This window comes from Xenopus tropicalis, chromosome 4 (genome assembly GCF_000004195.4).
Source record: "Xenopus tropicalis strain Nigerian chromosome 4, UCB_Xtro_10.0, whole genome shotgun sequence".
NCBI lineage: Eukaryota > Metazoa > Chordata > Amphibia > Anura > Pipidae > Xenopus > Xenopus tropicalis.
The window spans coordinates 111,030,385-111,043,972 of NC_030680.2; the positions used below are offsets into that span (position 1 = coordinate 111,030,385).

The following is a 13,588-nucleotide window of genomic DNA, read 5'->3' on the forward strand; positions in this document are numbered from 1 at the left end:
TGCAATGAAGTATCAGCTCTCAGCAAAGTTTCAAAGCATCTGAATAATTAATCCCTGATGTAAATCTGGAGCAAGAATATTTATTTTGAGCGCTGAAATGAACCGTTCGATGGTGAAACAATCTGTTATATTCAAAATTATCTGTGCTGCTTGTAAAAAGATACAACAGTTGATCTATTGAGCCTTATATCTAATGTATACAAAAGAGTTTAACATTATAACATTTTAACATTATAACATTATATTATTCACTGGAATGAATCATTTCAGTACCAAAAATAACTGTCCGAATCGTTTTTCCCCACACACAAATTGCATGGTGGAGTGAGAATTCAGACAGGATAGTGCTCATCACTGGGAACTATCACTCCACAAAACAGAATGCTGTTTGACTGCTCAGTGCAGCTGAGCACATTCTGACAAATTGTCACAGGTAACAGATTTGATAAACGTGCATTCATTAGAAATATTTCTGTCAGGAATCAGGAAAGTAGGGATAATATTAAACTATTGCGAATCCTTTATATTTGAAACTAAGTCCAACATCAAACCTTCCTTGCTCACTAACCCATCAAGTGCTTTTTTTGAAATGAGTGGATTTTGCTTCAAACTTTTAATGCTATTTTATAAATGATAGGTATGGGATCCATTATCTGGAAATCCATTATCCAGAAAGCTCAGAATTATGGGAAGTCCATCTCCCATAGACTCTTGGAGACCCCCCCCGCCCCCATCAATGACTCTACCCTCCCATACATATTTGACATCCTAATGCCTTCTCAAACTTTTATTAATTTCTGTAAAATTTCTATACATTTGAATAAAATAATAGATAGCTATTCCTATATCACATCAATACAGCAACTTTTTTTTATCAGACATATTTGTAAATATAAATACAAACCCCAGACATAAACACTCACTAGCAGAGACTCCCAGACAAACATGCAAACAGATAATTTACAAACACACACACAGACACACTATCTTGCACTCTCTTGCAGCAATGCGGAGGACCAGCCCTGATTTATCTTCCCAAGAAGACACTGTGCTCCTCACTGCAGTGAAAAGCCATTTATCATATTATTGCATGAATATCGCTTTCCACTAGCTTATGAAAAATAGCCTGTCCCCTGTGCGGGCATCTCCCACCTCAGGGCGGCAGATTTATGTCCCTTCTAAAGAGGGATACTGATCCTCACTTCACTATGCTGAAGAGGTCATGCATTTCAATGTCGTGTCAGGCTAGCCTCTAACTCTACAGCAGAGCATTATCTGAGGGGGGGGTGCATTGGAATATACTGTACATGTATTAGACTGATGAAACAGCAACTCTGTATACAAGAGTTTTAAAGCAGTTAGGTAAAGGTTTACTGATACATGCAAGCATTTGTTTTTTTTGTGTGCACGCAACTTTAAGATGGACATCCTTAGTTACCAAATAGACTCAATATGACACCAAATCAAAAGTCATTTTTTTATCCCCACTCAGTCTTTGTTACTGTAAAGTAATTTGCCTTACCTGAAATGTAAGCCAAAATGTAACAATAATCACTCATACAGTACATAGGTCAGACACGGATCTTTAAGCAGAGCATTGCTGCTAAAATGCAGTGTCTGCGTGATTAAGTTACTTTTGACCTTATTTATTATATTGACTAAATAAATTAGTGGAAATGGAAAAAAAACAGTAAACAATTAATTGTTTTATTACTTCATTACTCTTGTTTAATTAATGAATCCTTTAGACACAGTTCTTTGAACCTTTCCTTTTTCCCCCGCTTCATATTTCTTTGCCTTTAACACTATTGTGTGAAAAAGACATTGTGGCAACTTGTATGGAATGTTATTTTACAGTTTTACTTTCCACTCCATATAGATACATGTGTGTTTATATTTGTGCATCATTAAGAATGGAGATTCATTTGTGCTGTACCTCTTTGAATTTTTTGCAGTTACCAATGAAGCGTCAGATAGTTGTGTACCATTTAAAGTAAAGCGTGATGTTGGCCCCTCTGAGCATTATATACTGAGAGTGAGGGGTTTGCTGATTTTGGGCCTAGTGCGAAATATACAGCTCCAGCAGGGCCTGTCAGTGCTAACAAACCTCCCTATATTTCATTGCTCATTAGAAGGAGATTCTAAGTGTTTCCCCTGGAAAGGATTCCCAAGTCTGCTAGTTATTAGCAGCCCAGCCTCCCTTCAGGCTCCTGTGTCACATGGGTGCCACTGCCTGGGACACTTTTTAAATTGAAAGAGTCATAGGTTAAGTGACGAAGAGGAAATGGCTGTGTAGAGAAGGCAGGTGAACAGTTACTGCTCTGAATTAGTGAGGGACCCTCACCTCTCATGCTGACATCTTAAGGGCAAGGGAAACTGCCTTTCCTCCTGTCCAGACGTCTATATGTGGAGGGGGGCAAGGGATTTTTCCGTCTGGGATATAGGCACAGAGGACTGAAAATTGAAAACACTTGTTGTTTGATAGAGTGGCACCATAGGTGGAGGGGGAAAGTGAAAGTTTGGAAAGGAAGATTTGGAGTTACAAGAAAATAATAGTTAGATGCAAAGAAATTAAAGAAAAGTCAAAGAAAAAGTAAAAAAAAAAGTGAAAGAGAATTGAGAGAAAAGGGGAGCAAAGAAGAAAATGAGAGACTGTGGCTGAATAAGATAGAGGAAAATGAAAAATGTATTTATGGGTGGTAATGTGTATTTTGGCTTACCCATGCTTTAAAATGTGCTGCATCTTTAAAAGCACCATGTAGCTATGTGGGTACCTAGCCAGCCAGAAGCGTTAGGATGCTAACAACCATAATGATAGCTACAGAGGAACTGTCCCTCAAAGTAGTGTAGACTAAAAAAAAAAAAAACAGTGCTGTTTATCAAATGCATTTTTTTCCTAGATAGAAGCAATCATTCTTGCAGACACGGAGTAAGAAACTGAACTACAGTTTCTTTAAAGTAAAATCACAGGCAGCCTAATAGATGCAGACTGATTATAATAGGGTAGGAGGAAAGTTAGCAAATAGAAAACAGAAAAGCAGAAAACTGTTATATAATACAGAAACTCAATGTGGTAATGTTAAATTAAACATGCAATATAGTTTGCCAATGTTTTCTCTATTTACCTTAGGATGCATAAGCAGATTTTACCTCCTGATGTCAGCCGGCAAAATCCAAACCTCTGCTTACTTTCTATATCAGTAAGAACAAAGGTAAAATGCTGTCCAATCTGAGACTGAGTCACCCTGCAATTAAAAGTATTGAGAGAAGGGTCAATATTTTGTGTATATTATATATATATATATATATATATATATATATATATATATATATACACACATACATACACACTACAGCAAAAAATAGTAAGTTGTGCTCTACACCCCAACATTTTAAACCACAAAACACATCCTCTGCACTCACTCATTACCAATATATATATATAGAACATTAAGACATACTGTGCACAATAACCATGGGTGGCACACCGCAAATGCACTTGGGTGCATTGGGTGCACAGTAAACAATCCAAATAGTACAAACAAGACCAACACAGATTTTTTAAATACACTAATTTATTTTACAAAATATTTCTGTGGTGCTGGCCTTGTTTGTCACACACAAGGAGTTCTAGGAGCATCACAAATTAATTTTGTTGACAACAACTGCAATTGGTCTGTCTCAGGACCAAAGATCTGCTGCAGGAAAAATTGTAGAGGTCAATGAAAACTTTGTGTTTTTTCACAATGCCACAGAAGCAGGCGTTTCCCCCCCAGAGAAAATGTAGTGTCACTTGCATGCTCATATTTATTATATATACATATTCCCAACTAGCCAATTGCTGGCATTGTTGCATATATGGGAAAGCAAAAAAATAGATACCCTAAATATTATTTAAGGGTTGAGTACCCTGTATTGCACTATATGTTTTCAAGACTTTTTGATTTAAGGCACCCTACTGATTCAAGGCACCCTACTGATTCAAGGCACTCTGCAACTGTCAAGGTGTGCTGGAAGTTTCAGATTAATAACATGGGATGAATATGTAGCATTACATAAAGCAAAAGCCTCTCCAATTAAAGGGGAGAAACCATTCCTTCCTGATTAAGGTGGCAACCAGATAAAGCTATATATTTTACCTGGACACTCAGGTATACATCAATATTTACCTTTCGATGGCAAAAGGAAAGCAAAACTTTGGCACCATGCATAGAAGATCCTACAGAATTAAACAAAGGAATTAGTTACCAATACATATTTTGCATGTACAAAGATACGATGGTATACTATGTAAGTAGTACTGCTACACTTACAATTAGCAATTAAATCAGGCAAGTTTTCTATATTATGAGCAATAAAACTAGAAGTAGTAACTATTGCTGCCCCATATATTAGTACAGGTATGGGACCCATTATCCAGAATGCTCAGGACCTGGGGTTTTCTGGATAAGGGGTCTTTCCGTAATTTGGCTCTCCATACTTTAAGTCTACTAAAAAAAAATATTTAAACAGTAATTAAAACCAATAGGATTTTTTTGCCTCCAATAAGTTGGAATTAAGTACAAGGTTCTGTTATTACAGAGAAAAAGGCAATAATTTTTAAACATTTGAATTATTTGATTGAAATGAAGTCTATGGGAGATGGCATTTCCGTAATTTGGAACTTTCTGGATAATAGGTTTCCGGATATAATAGTATACTTTGTTAAATGGCTTCATTCTTAATCAAATATGACAAGGCGCAAAAGGATATATTAATGTCAGGTTTTTTTATCCAAAATATGATAACATATTACAAATACCATAACAGCTTAAAGACCTTTCCTTTAATGCAAAAATCATTTGAAGAAACCATTCCTGCAACTCGCATCTATGAATTTTTCATACCCATCATACATAAAATAGAAAGTCAAGTCACCTTATCATGACATAATATGGAAACTTTAACATTTATATCTGAGAGTGTTACAAACAAGCAAGCTAGCATTTCAATATAGCTGTCAGAGGTCAGAACAGTAAAGAAATACAAATGCTTAAGGAAGACAGAGAATAGGAATAAATCCTGAATGAACAAGCAGCCCAAGGGTCAGACTAAGAAGGAAATATTTTTTTAACTGTTGATTTAAGAAAAGGTTAAAGGGATGTGTCTTTCCATTCTGTGTCTCTAAGATACTGCTGAGGCCTACAGAGAGGAACTTCAGGGTGAATTTTAAAATGGGTCTCTGAAGGGAGGCTGCAATTCTCACACTCATGCTGAGCTTCTCTTTTAATAAAGCCATATGGCTACCACAGGAAATTCCCAGTCTCATGGAAGAGATCCCTGTCCCCTTACTAATGTGACTTGTGACAAGCATTTGCCAAGTGCTATCTCAATTACAAAATACACCGGGTTAGTCAAGCTGCCAGCAGGAGGTTTTTCATCTGGTTGTTACATTACACTGTGGTGTCACTAAAACCATCCAATAAAGATCCATATATTTAAATAACCACAAACTTACCCAGTGTTTTTCGTGCCCTTTTGTGCTTGCCTTTCATTGTGTTATATTAATATACAGTACATTCCACATTTCCACACCATTACCAGGGTCTGCAGCATGGAGCATTATTATTCTTTATATAGCACCAACTTATTTCCACAGAGATTATTCATTATTCACATTAGTTCCTGTCCTATTGGCGTTTACAGTCTCAGGTTCCTGTATGATTCACACAAGGGTCAAAGTCATCAGGAGCCAGTTAACCTGTCTGTATTTTTTTGGTGTATGTGAGTATTTTTGCATTACCTACAAATAGAGATTATTCTGTTAACAAGGGATGATTGATTATTAATGTAATTTAGCTACACGTGCATAGCTAAATTGCACTGATATAACCAATTGGTCCTGTGAGTAAGAATGCCATATAGTATTAGCCCGTGTTTCAGGCTGGCTAATGAAACACAACATAAAAATTCAATGAGGGGTTCATCTGGGTTTTTTCCCTATATTCTTGATCCTGCAGCTGAATTCAACAAACTGTACAAAGCATGGGCAGCTTTACATACTGGTTAGGTATACAAAGCAATATCCAATGTGACCTTTTAGCCCCTACACAGTGAAGCTGGACAGTCATTTCACATCAGGTCCCATCTCACAATGGATTTTACAATATGTGTATGTTTGCAAAAATGTGTAAATTTCATGGGATACCAACATCCCATTAATATTTTTTCTCCATTAACATATTTACTGGTGCAGACTCTTGCCTACCTCCTACAGATATCCTTATCCTACAGTGATACGAACAGAATGTTGGCTGACTATAGCCCAATTGCTTTGCTTTAAAAAAATATTTGGATATTCAGACAAAATCTTTCTTTTGGTTGTGTTTCTTTCAAAGAACAATGTCCTTGAGCTGTAGTAACAATAATGAGTAAATATATTATTGATGATAAAAATATAAATGTGAATATTGTAATGCTATATTGTTTTTTAATTACTGCTTTTTTTTTTTTTTTTTTTTTTTTAACACTGATATAACTGTGTTCTAAGATAAATGTTTAGGGATTTGTATCCTCCCTTTCTCAAATCTCTAGCCCCAAAGGATTATGAACACTTGCTTTTCCACCATTCCTTACAAGGCTCCCTAGAGCCAAGCCTTCATTGTTTTCAGTGCCCAAAATCTGGCCACAGGCAGCCTGAGATGGTACCAACTGTGACCAAATTACAAATTATGATTATTTTTCTCTGCCTGCAGGCCAAGTGATTGCATTTCCAGTTGCATATGTTGAATGTATCCAACAACAAAGTATTTCTATACTAAACACCAGTTAGCTGCCTTATTAGCTGCAAATTAGTATCACAACCCCTTTGGTTTTTACATAAATGGGCATATTAATGTAAAGACAAGGATACTTGTTCTGCAGAGAACACTTTTTAAATGTGTAAACATCATTTGCACAGTGTGGGTCAGAGCTTATACTGCATTATGAATAGACACTGTTTAAATTATGCTTGCACTTTGTATGTAAACCTGTGCACATTCCTCTGTATTATCAGGCAGCTGCACCTACATCTACATTTATTCACTGTGCAGAGAAAGCTCGGCAGGTTTACAGCAGAGTGCACAGTTCTCCCGCTCTTGTAAATCTACTATAGATCACTTTCAGTGTGCAGAGAAAGTGTGCTGTCAATATAGCCAGCTCACTTAGAGAGGGGTTGGAACTGAGCATATTCCAAAAATACCACAGTGCAGAAAAGGTCAAATTTAACCCATTCCTTACCAGTAACTATGTGTAAATCCTATGTCTACATTTGATTAGAGTGCAAATAACCCCTAATCCTAAAATGCATTTTTTTTTTTTTTTACTTAAATGTATCCATTTTTGGGCTATGCTGTCATCTGAAAGCCTCAGCACTGGGATTGTAGCATTGTAGTTAGTGCAGTAGGCTCATGGTGATGTCAGAAGCACAGGATCTGTAAATATAAGCAAAGTTTTATAGGGCTCTATGCACAAAATACTACATAATTTATAGTAGGGACGCACCAAATCCATAATGTTTAGTGCAAGGTCAACAGTGTGGCACACAGTGCTGCAAAGCAGCTTTGTACTTACTGCACACTTGGAGCAGACATTAAAGGATTATTGTCATGGCAAAAGGTTTTTTTTTTTTTTTTCAAAACGCATCAGTTAGTAGAGTTTCTCCGGCAGAATCCTGCTTTGAAATAAGTTTTCAAAAACACAAAGATTTTTTTTATAATTAGTTTTGAAATTTCACATGAGCTAGCCATTTTCTTCATTTCCTAGGGTGCCACAGCCATGTGACCTGTACTCTGATAAACTTCAGTCACACTTTATTGCTGAGCTGCAAGTTGGAGTGATATCATCCCCCTCCCTTCCTACATTAAATATGTATGCAAAAGTGATCTAGCATTCACAAACACTATATAAAAAAATTAATGGATTTCTCTATCAATATTTTTGCATTCAAAAATCACTAAGGTATAATTTTGTAATATAAGTAGACAAAATAATGCAGACCACTAACTGGTTTTTACAAGATAATGAACTAGAACCACACAGGAAAGTATATAGGTCCATTATATGTGAACATCCAAGCAGCACAGTGTTTTTAGTATTTTCAAAAAGAAATCAAGTATATATTTTAAAAAGCTATTTTTAGAAAAAAAAAGACCTTTTTATCTAGATAACATTCCCCTATTACCGCTTGCCTACAATTGATAAAGTTTATGTTGCCAGCTGTCAGGGACCTATGGTGCTGTAGATTTTACATTTTCACATTGCTCTTTGATCTATGCCACATGGCGTTTTGTCTGGCACCATGCAACGCAACATGATCAAAGAGCTCCAGAAGGATAGCCATTAAAGGTACTCAGGTCATACTTGTTTTGCATTAGTTTACCTTTTCACCTATTATATGATCATATTTTAAATATAAATATTGTATATTATTTTCTTCCTTTTTAAATTGTTCTCCCTGGGTTGAGTGGGTTTTTTCCAAGTACTATAGTACTTATATAAAATGTAAACAATAAACACAGTAGAGTTGTTTTGCCACCAATATGGATTCATGCAGCATAGTTACCATCAAGATACAATTGTATTGTTAGAGATAAAGAAGAAATGACCTTCCAGTAATTTGGAGATTTTCGGGATAATGGATTTTGGGATAAGTTATCCCATACCTGTACAGAGAGAATCCTGCTACAATTTCTAGCAGTTCTGTGACAAGCAACTGCTTTTAACTGTAGCTCAGCAACACCTAGAGGGCTAGGGATGGACAATTTTGTCATAGACGCTGCAGGCTGAACATGAAAGTTCCGAATTACAGAAAAGCCATCTCCCATAGACTCCATTATAAGCAAATAATTCTAATTTTTAAAAATTATTTCCTTTTTCACTGTAATAATAACAGTACCTTGTACTTAATCACAACTAAGATATAATTAATCATTATTGAAGGAAAAACAATCATATTAGGTTTATTCAGTATTTAAATGATTTTTAGCAGACTTAAGTTATGGAGATCCAAATTACAGAAAGATCCCTTATCCGGAAAATCCCAGGTCCCGAGAATTCTGGATAATAGGTCCCATACCTGTACATAAAATCATACAAGTGGATATATATCTCTAAAGCCAGAAAATGTAACTATTTAAAACAGTCAATATAATAACTGAAGATCAGCAAAACCCTGACAATGTTTAATTTGGCTTCTCCTTTATTTGCATGTATATTGCTTCCTATTTTACCCAGCCCTACTTCACCTAATATTAAAATATGTATCCAGTGTTAAAGTTCTAGCTACTTTACTGTAGTAAAAGTTAAGTAAAAATACAAAAGAAAACATAAAATAAAAATGCTGCTAAGAAACATGTTGGCACAAATGAAACATTTTTATTGTAACAATAGTGATATTGGTTTTTAACTCACAAATAAGTGATAGCCCTGTTATAAACTAATCAGAAAAACACCACCATCAATTTCACTGCTACAGAAAACATTGAAATTTGCCTATCACCCATATTTATGTAAATATGTTTCTCAATACAAAGCAATAATGTTTAGGTAATCGATTCAAACTTAACATAACTGTGTAAACGTTTTGATCTGCTAATAATTACAATGGCACCTTTAACCAGGTCACTGCCATATAGCTGAGATCCCTGCCTAACTAAATCTGGGTACAAGCAGTACAAGCGCACAATCTGCTCACAGATTACTGCCCAGTCTGCCTATAACACTGGTAAAATACATGGGCAACAAATCATATGGCAAACAGCAGGGAAGCTAACTGCTGCCTTTCCTTGGCTAGGTAAGCCACACAGCATGTCGTCTGAGAAATAACAAGGCAAGCTACATAAATCTGATTCTGCCTCTATGTATACTTGCTTATACAAGTATAGGATCTATTATCTGGAATGCCTGGGGTTTTCTGGATAAGGGATCTTTCTGTAATTTATTAATACCATAAGTTTGCTAAAAATTGGATTCTATGGGAGATGGCCTTGCTATAATCCCTGAATAAAGGATCCAATACCTGTCTAAACTGGATATTAGGACATTTTGCGCACCAAGTTACTAGGAAATGCCACTCCCTTTAAAGAAAACTGGCAATATTTGTCTACATTGCAATATATTCAAGCTGGCCAACTACGTCAAAGTTACCCCCGATATATACACTGTGTATGCTTTGTCAGTTAATGCTTCAGGTTTGATTCTAATCTTCCTCAGGCAGAGTGAGGTGCATGTAAGAATAAGAATAAGAGTTCTCTTATTAGCCATGAGGTGTCTCTATAGTTCTTTCTTGCAGAACAACTTATTAATTTGCAGCTTTGTACAAAAATGACAATTCAGAATAGTTTAGATTTGTCTAAACCATGGATTTCTTTTCACTATATACAGTCCTAAATTTCTAGCAATTCACAAATAAAAGTAGCATACATACATTGATCTTTCTCATTGTTCAGGCACATGCAGAGAGTTTTTTTTACATTTCATCTTTTGATTCAGAATCAATCAATCAATATCTCTGTCTCTCTGTAAGCTTACATTTTGGAATAACATTTTTATTGTATATTCAGAAAGCATTCATACATTCTTCAATAAAATATATTATTTTATGAAAAAAAACTACAGGTTTGAAAATAAGTTTTCCTTTTCCAGACACGATCATTTTATGATATGAATTAAGAAACTAAAATGCCTGCCTTCTCCAGAGTTTACCATGACACATCTTCTGAGAACACTGACCGGTGCACGCCTATTTAATTGTTTACCCTTCTGTCTCTGTACATAGAGAAAATTTTGATTAAAACGGTCTGGAATACTTTGAGCTACGTTCCATGTACACATACAAAGGCAACATATACTGGCATTTCCATACACATACACTGTATGCATACATTTACATGAAATTCTTTCCCTCCACCAAGTCTGACTGACTGAATCTTTGAAACCTGCTGGCAACTTTCGCTGCATTATTAAGCCAGCTCCTGGATGTAAGGGGATTAAACTGCACCGCATACATTATTTCAAAATATGTCTAACAAGTAGATTCATTATCCTCCGTCTTTTCAGGAGGCCTTATGATGTACAAACGCTACATTTTCTTTTTTATTTTTACCAACAGCTGGGAAGGGTGAGATCCCAGCCCATTCTTGGTTTTCACATCATGCTGCAGTCTCTTTTCCCGTTCATTGTATTTTCTGCAGCAGAAGGGGGGGGGTGTCTTCTTTTAAAGATCAATTCATATTTCCATAATCCACGCTTGTGGCTCTCCCCGGGGTGGTGTGTGTCCCTCGTGTCCTGAGCAGCGTTCTACAACTGTCAATAAGTCCCAGAAACAATGAGACTCAGACAAAGGGACTTTTGGCAGACGAAAGAGGGTGGTTAGGGGGGACTTGGCTGCTGCCATATGCTTATGTGATTTCCAAAAGCCCCCTCCTAGTAAAAGAAAAGGTAATTCTCCATTCTAAATCTCCAACCTGCACTTTTAACCTCTCTCCTTTTATGAACTATCAATTATTTTGTATTTTCTTCTGATTCTGCATTATATTATACTCCATAAGTTTTTATGCGTGATCCTTCAATGAAAAACACTGCATCATGATGCAAAGTCGCTACATACACAAATTATTTCTATAATTTTTATTTTACTATAACGTTTGATTGAAAACTGCAAAACAAGAAAGCATTACCAACTTGAAATTTAGTATTAAGGCAATATAAAAAGCAACATTTACATTTCACAACAGTAGCAATGTAGCCAGATCACAGTTTAATATAAGAACAGATAATGTAGAATGCAGAATATCTGCGTATGGGTACAGACATGTATCTGTTATTCTTTTATATAAACGACTGTTAAGTGCCCATTTGGAATATTTTGATATTCTTTGCATAGGCAGAATATGACATTTTCCGGTGGTTACTTGCTCTTCTATACACAAAATGATTGTTTGTACTTTGACCTGTTCCAGTCTGTATCCCTGAACCTATAATAGATTGCTGAACCTGGGGTACATTCTTAGGTGCTGCCACATCAATGTAACAATCAGACAAGCCCCTTTTTAGACAGTGTTTCTCAAAACCTTTTTGCATTCCACTACAGAAAAAAAAAATCATTTTTTTGGAAGTATTCAATACACATTAAACCGCAGTCGTTTACTTAAGCATTTAGTAATTGACAGCCTATAGGAAGCAAACTTTCTAGCACTCTGACAAAGGTTAAACAAAATAATTTTTTATTGTAGTAAATATACAGTTCTCCAACAAACCAGTCTCTCTGATATTTTTTATTTTAAAGCACTAAACCCCAAAATTAGCTCTTGAATGTGACATTGTTTTATGTTGGAAAAAAACATTAAATAAAAAAAAATATGTATATTCTGTTTGTAAAAGTATTCAATCCATGCCCTTTTAAATTTTGTACCACCTTGTTAATTAATAACAGCTTTAAGTTTGCACCAACGTGCTCAGAAGTGATTTTGGCCTTCCTTCCAGGCAGATTTGCTACGGATTCTCAGGTAAGTTAGAACAAAAGTAGCACTCCAACATTTAAAAATAATGTCAAAGGCTACATAATCCACATTTAATAGAATGAGTTCAGGGCAATTGAAGGATATTGATCTTTCTGTCCTTGAGTGACTCTAATGTTATTTTGGCCTTGTGTTTGGGCTCATAGGCCAACATAGAAAGAAACTAAGAAGAAACAACTCAGAGAATAATGTAAAAACGTGCCTAGCATTAGAAAAAGTATGAATGTGACCAAATCGTGATGTGGGAAAAGTGTTGTGGTCAGATGAGACCAATACAAAAAATTTCAAAGCAGTAGTCATGGCACAAATCTAACTGTGTCCACAACTTAAAAAAAAAAAAAAAAGCCTACCTGTAGTGATGTACAGTTGTGGTAACATCACGATGTGGGTCTGCTTGTCATCAGAGGGGACTGGGCCTCTTTTGTAAATACAAAGGAATAATATATGGTGCAATATGCAGGAAAATACTGCAAGATAACCTGTTTTAGACCGCTAAAAAATGAAGCCTAGGCAAAATTGATCTTTCAACAGGCCAATAAAGCGAAACACAAGGCCAAGGTATTACAGTTACTAAAGAGCAAAAAAACACGACATGAAAAAAAGTTTGGGGTTTCAGTTTTGCCAGGCACATGGATTCGTGAAATCCAAATTCTGCTAAAAAAAAAAATGCTGAATCACAAACCGAATCCTAGATTTGCCTGGATCCCTAGTTTTCACACGATAAGCCTTTTTCTCACTGAATTAAATCTAGCCCATTATGTAAAAAATGAGGTGTTATCTGTCTAACAAAACTGGAGCAAATCTCTCGAAATGAATGGGTCAAATAATCATTTGAACAGTGGACAAAAGCTAAAAAAAATTTCATAAAACAATGTGTCAATATATGTCACACTGTGTGTATGTATATACACACACACAGTTTTTAGTTAAAGGTCTTTGAAATAAAAATATCACAAATAATAAAATTGCAGTGTAAGATTTGTTATTGAGTAAAAGAAAGAACTGTTCAAGGGTCAAAATACTTTTGCAAAACACTGTATATATTCCAG

General features: G+C 35.6%; 1 protein-coding gene across 8 annotated transcripts in view; it reads right to left on the reverse strand.

Annotated features, from left to right (window-relative positions):
• The window catches only part of dennd1b (DENN/MADD domain containing 1B), a 123,832-nt gene that overhangs the window by 67,405 nt on the left and 42,839 nt on the right, over positions 1 to 13,588 (reverse strand). For all 8 annotated transcript variants that reach the window (XM_031901031.1, XM_012962506.3, XM_012962504.3 and 5 more), the window contains 2 exons: positions 4,170 to 4,219; positions 3,126 to 3,245 (listed from right to left, as the gene is read on the reverse strand). In XM_031901031.1, the coding sequence (XP_031756891.1) occupies positions 3,126 to 3,245; positions 4,170 to 4,219 (170 nt within the window). The remainder of the gene's footprint in view (positions 1 to 3,125; positions 3,246 to 4,169; positions 4,220 to 13,588) is intronic.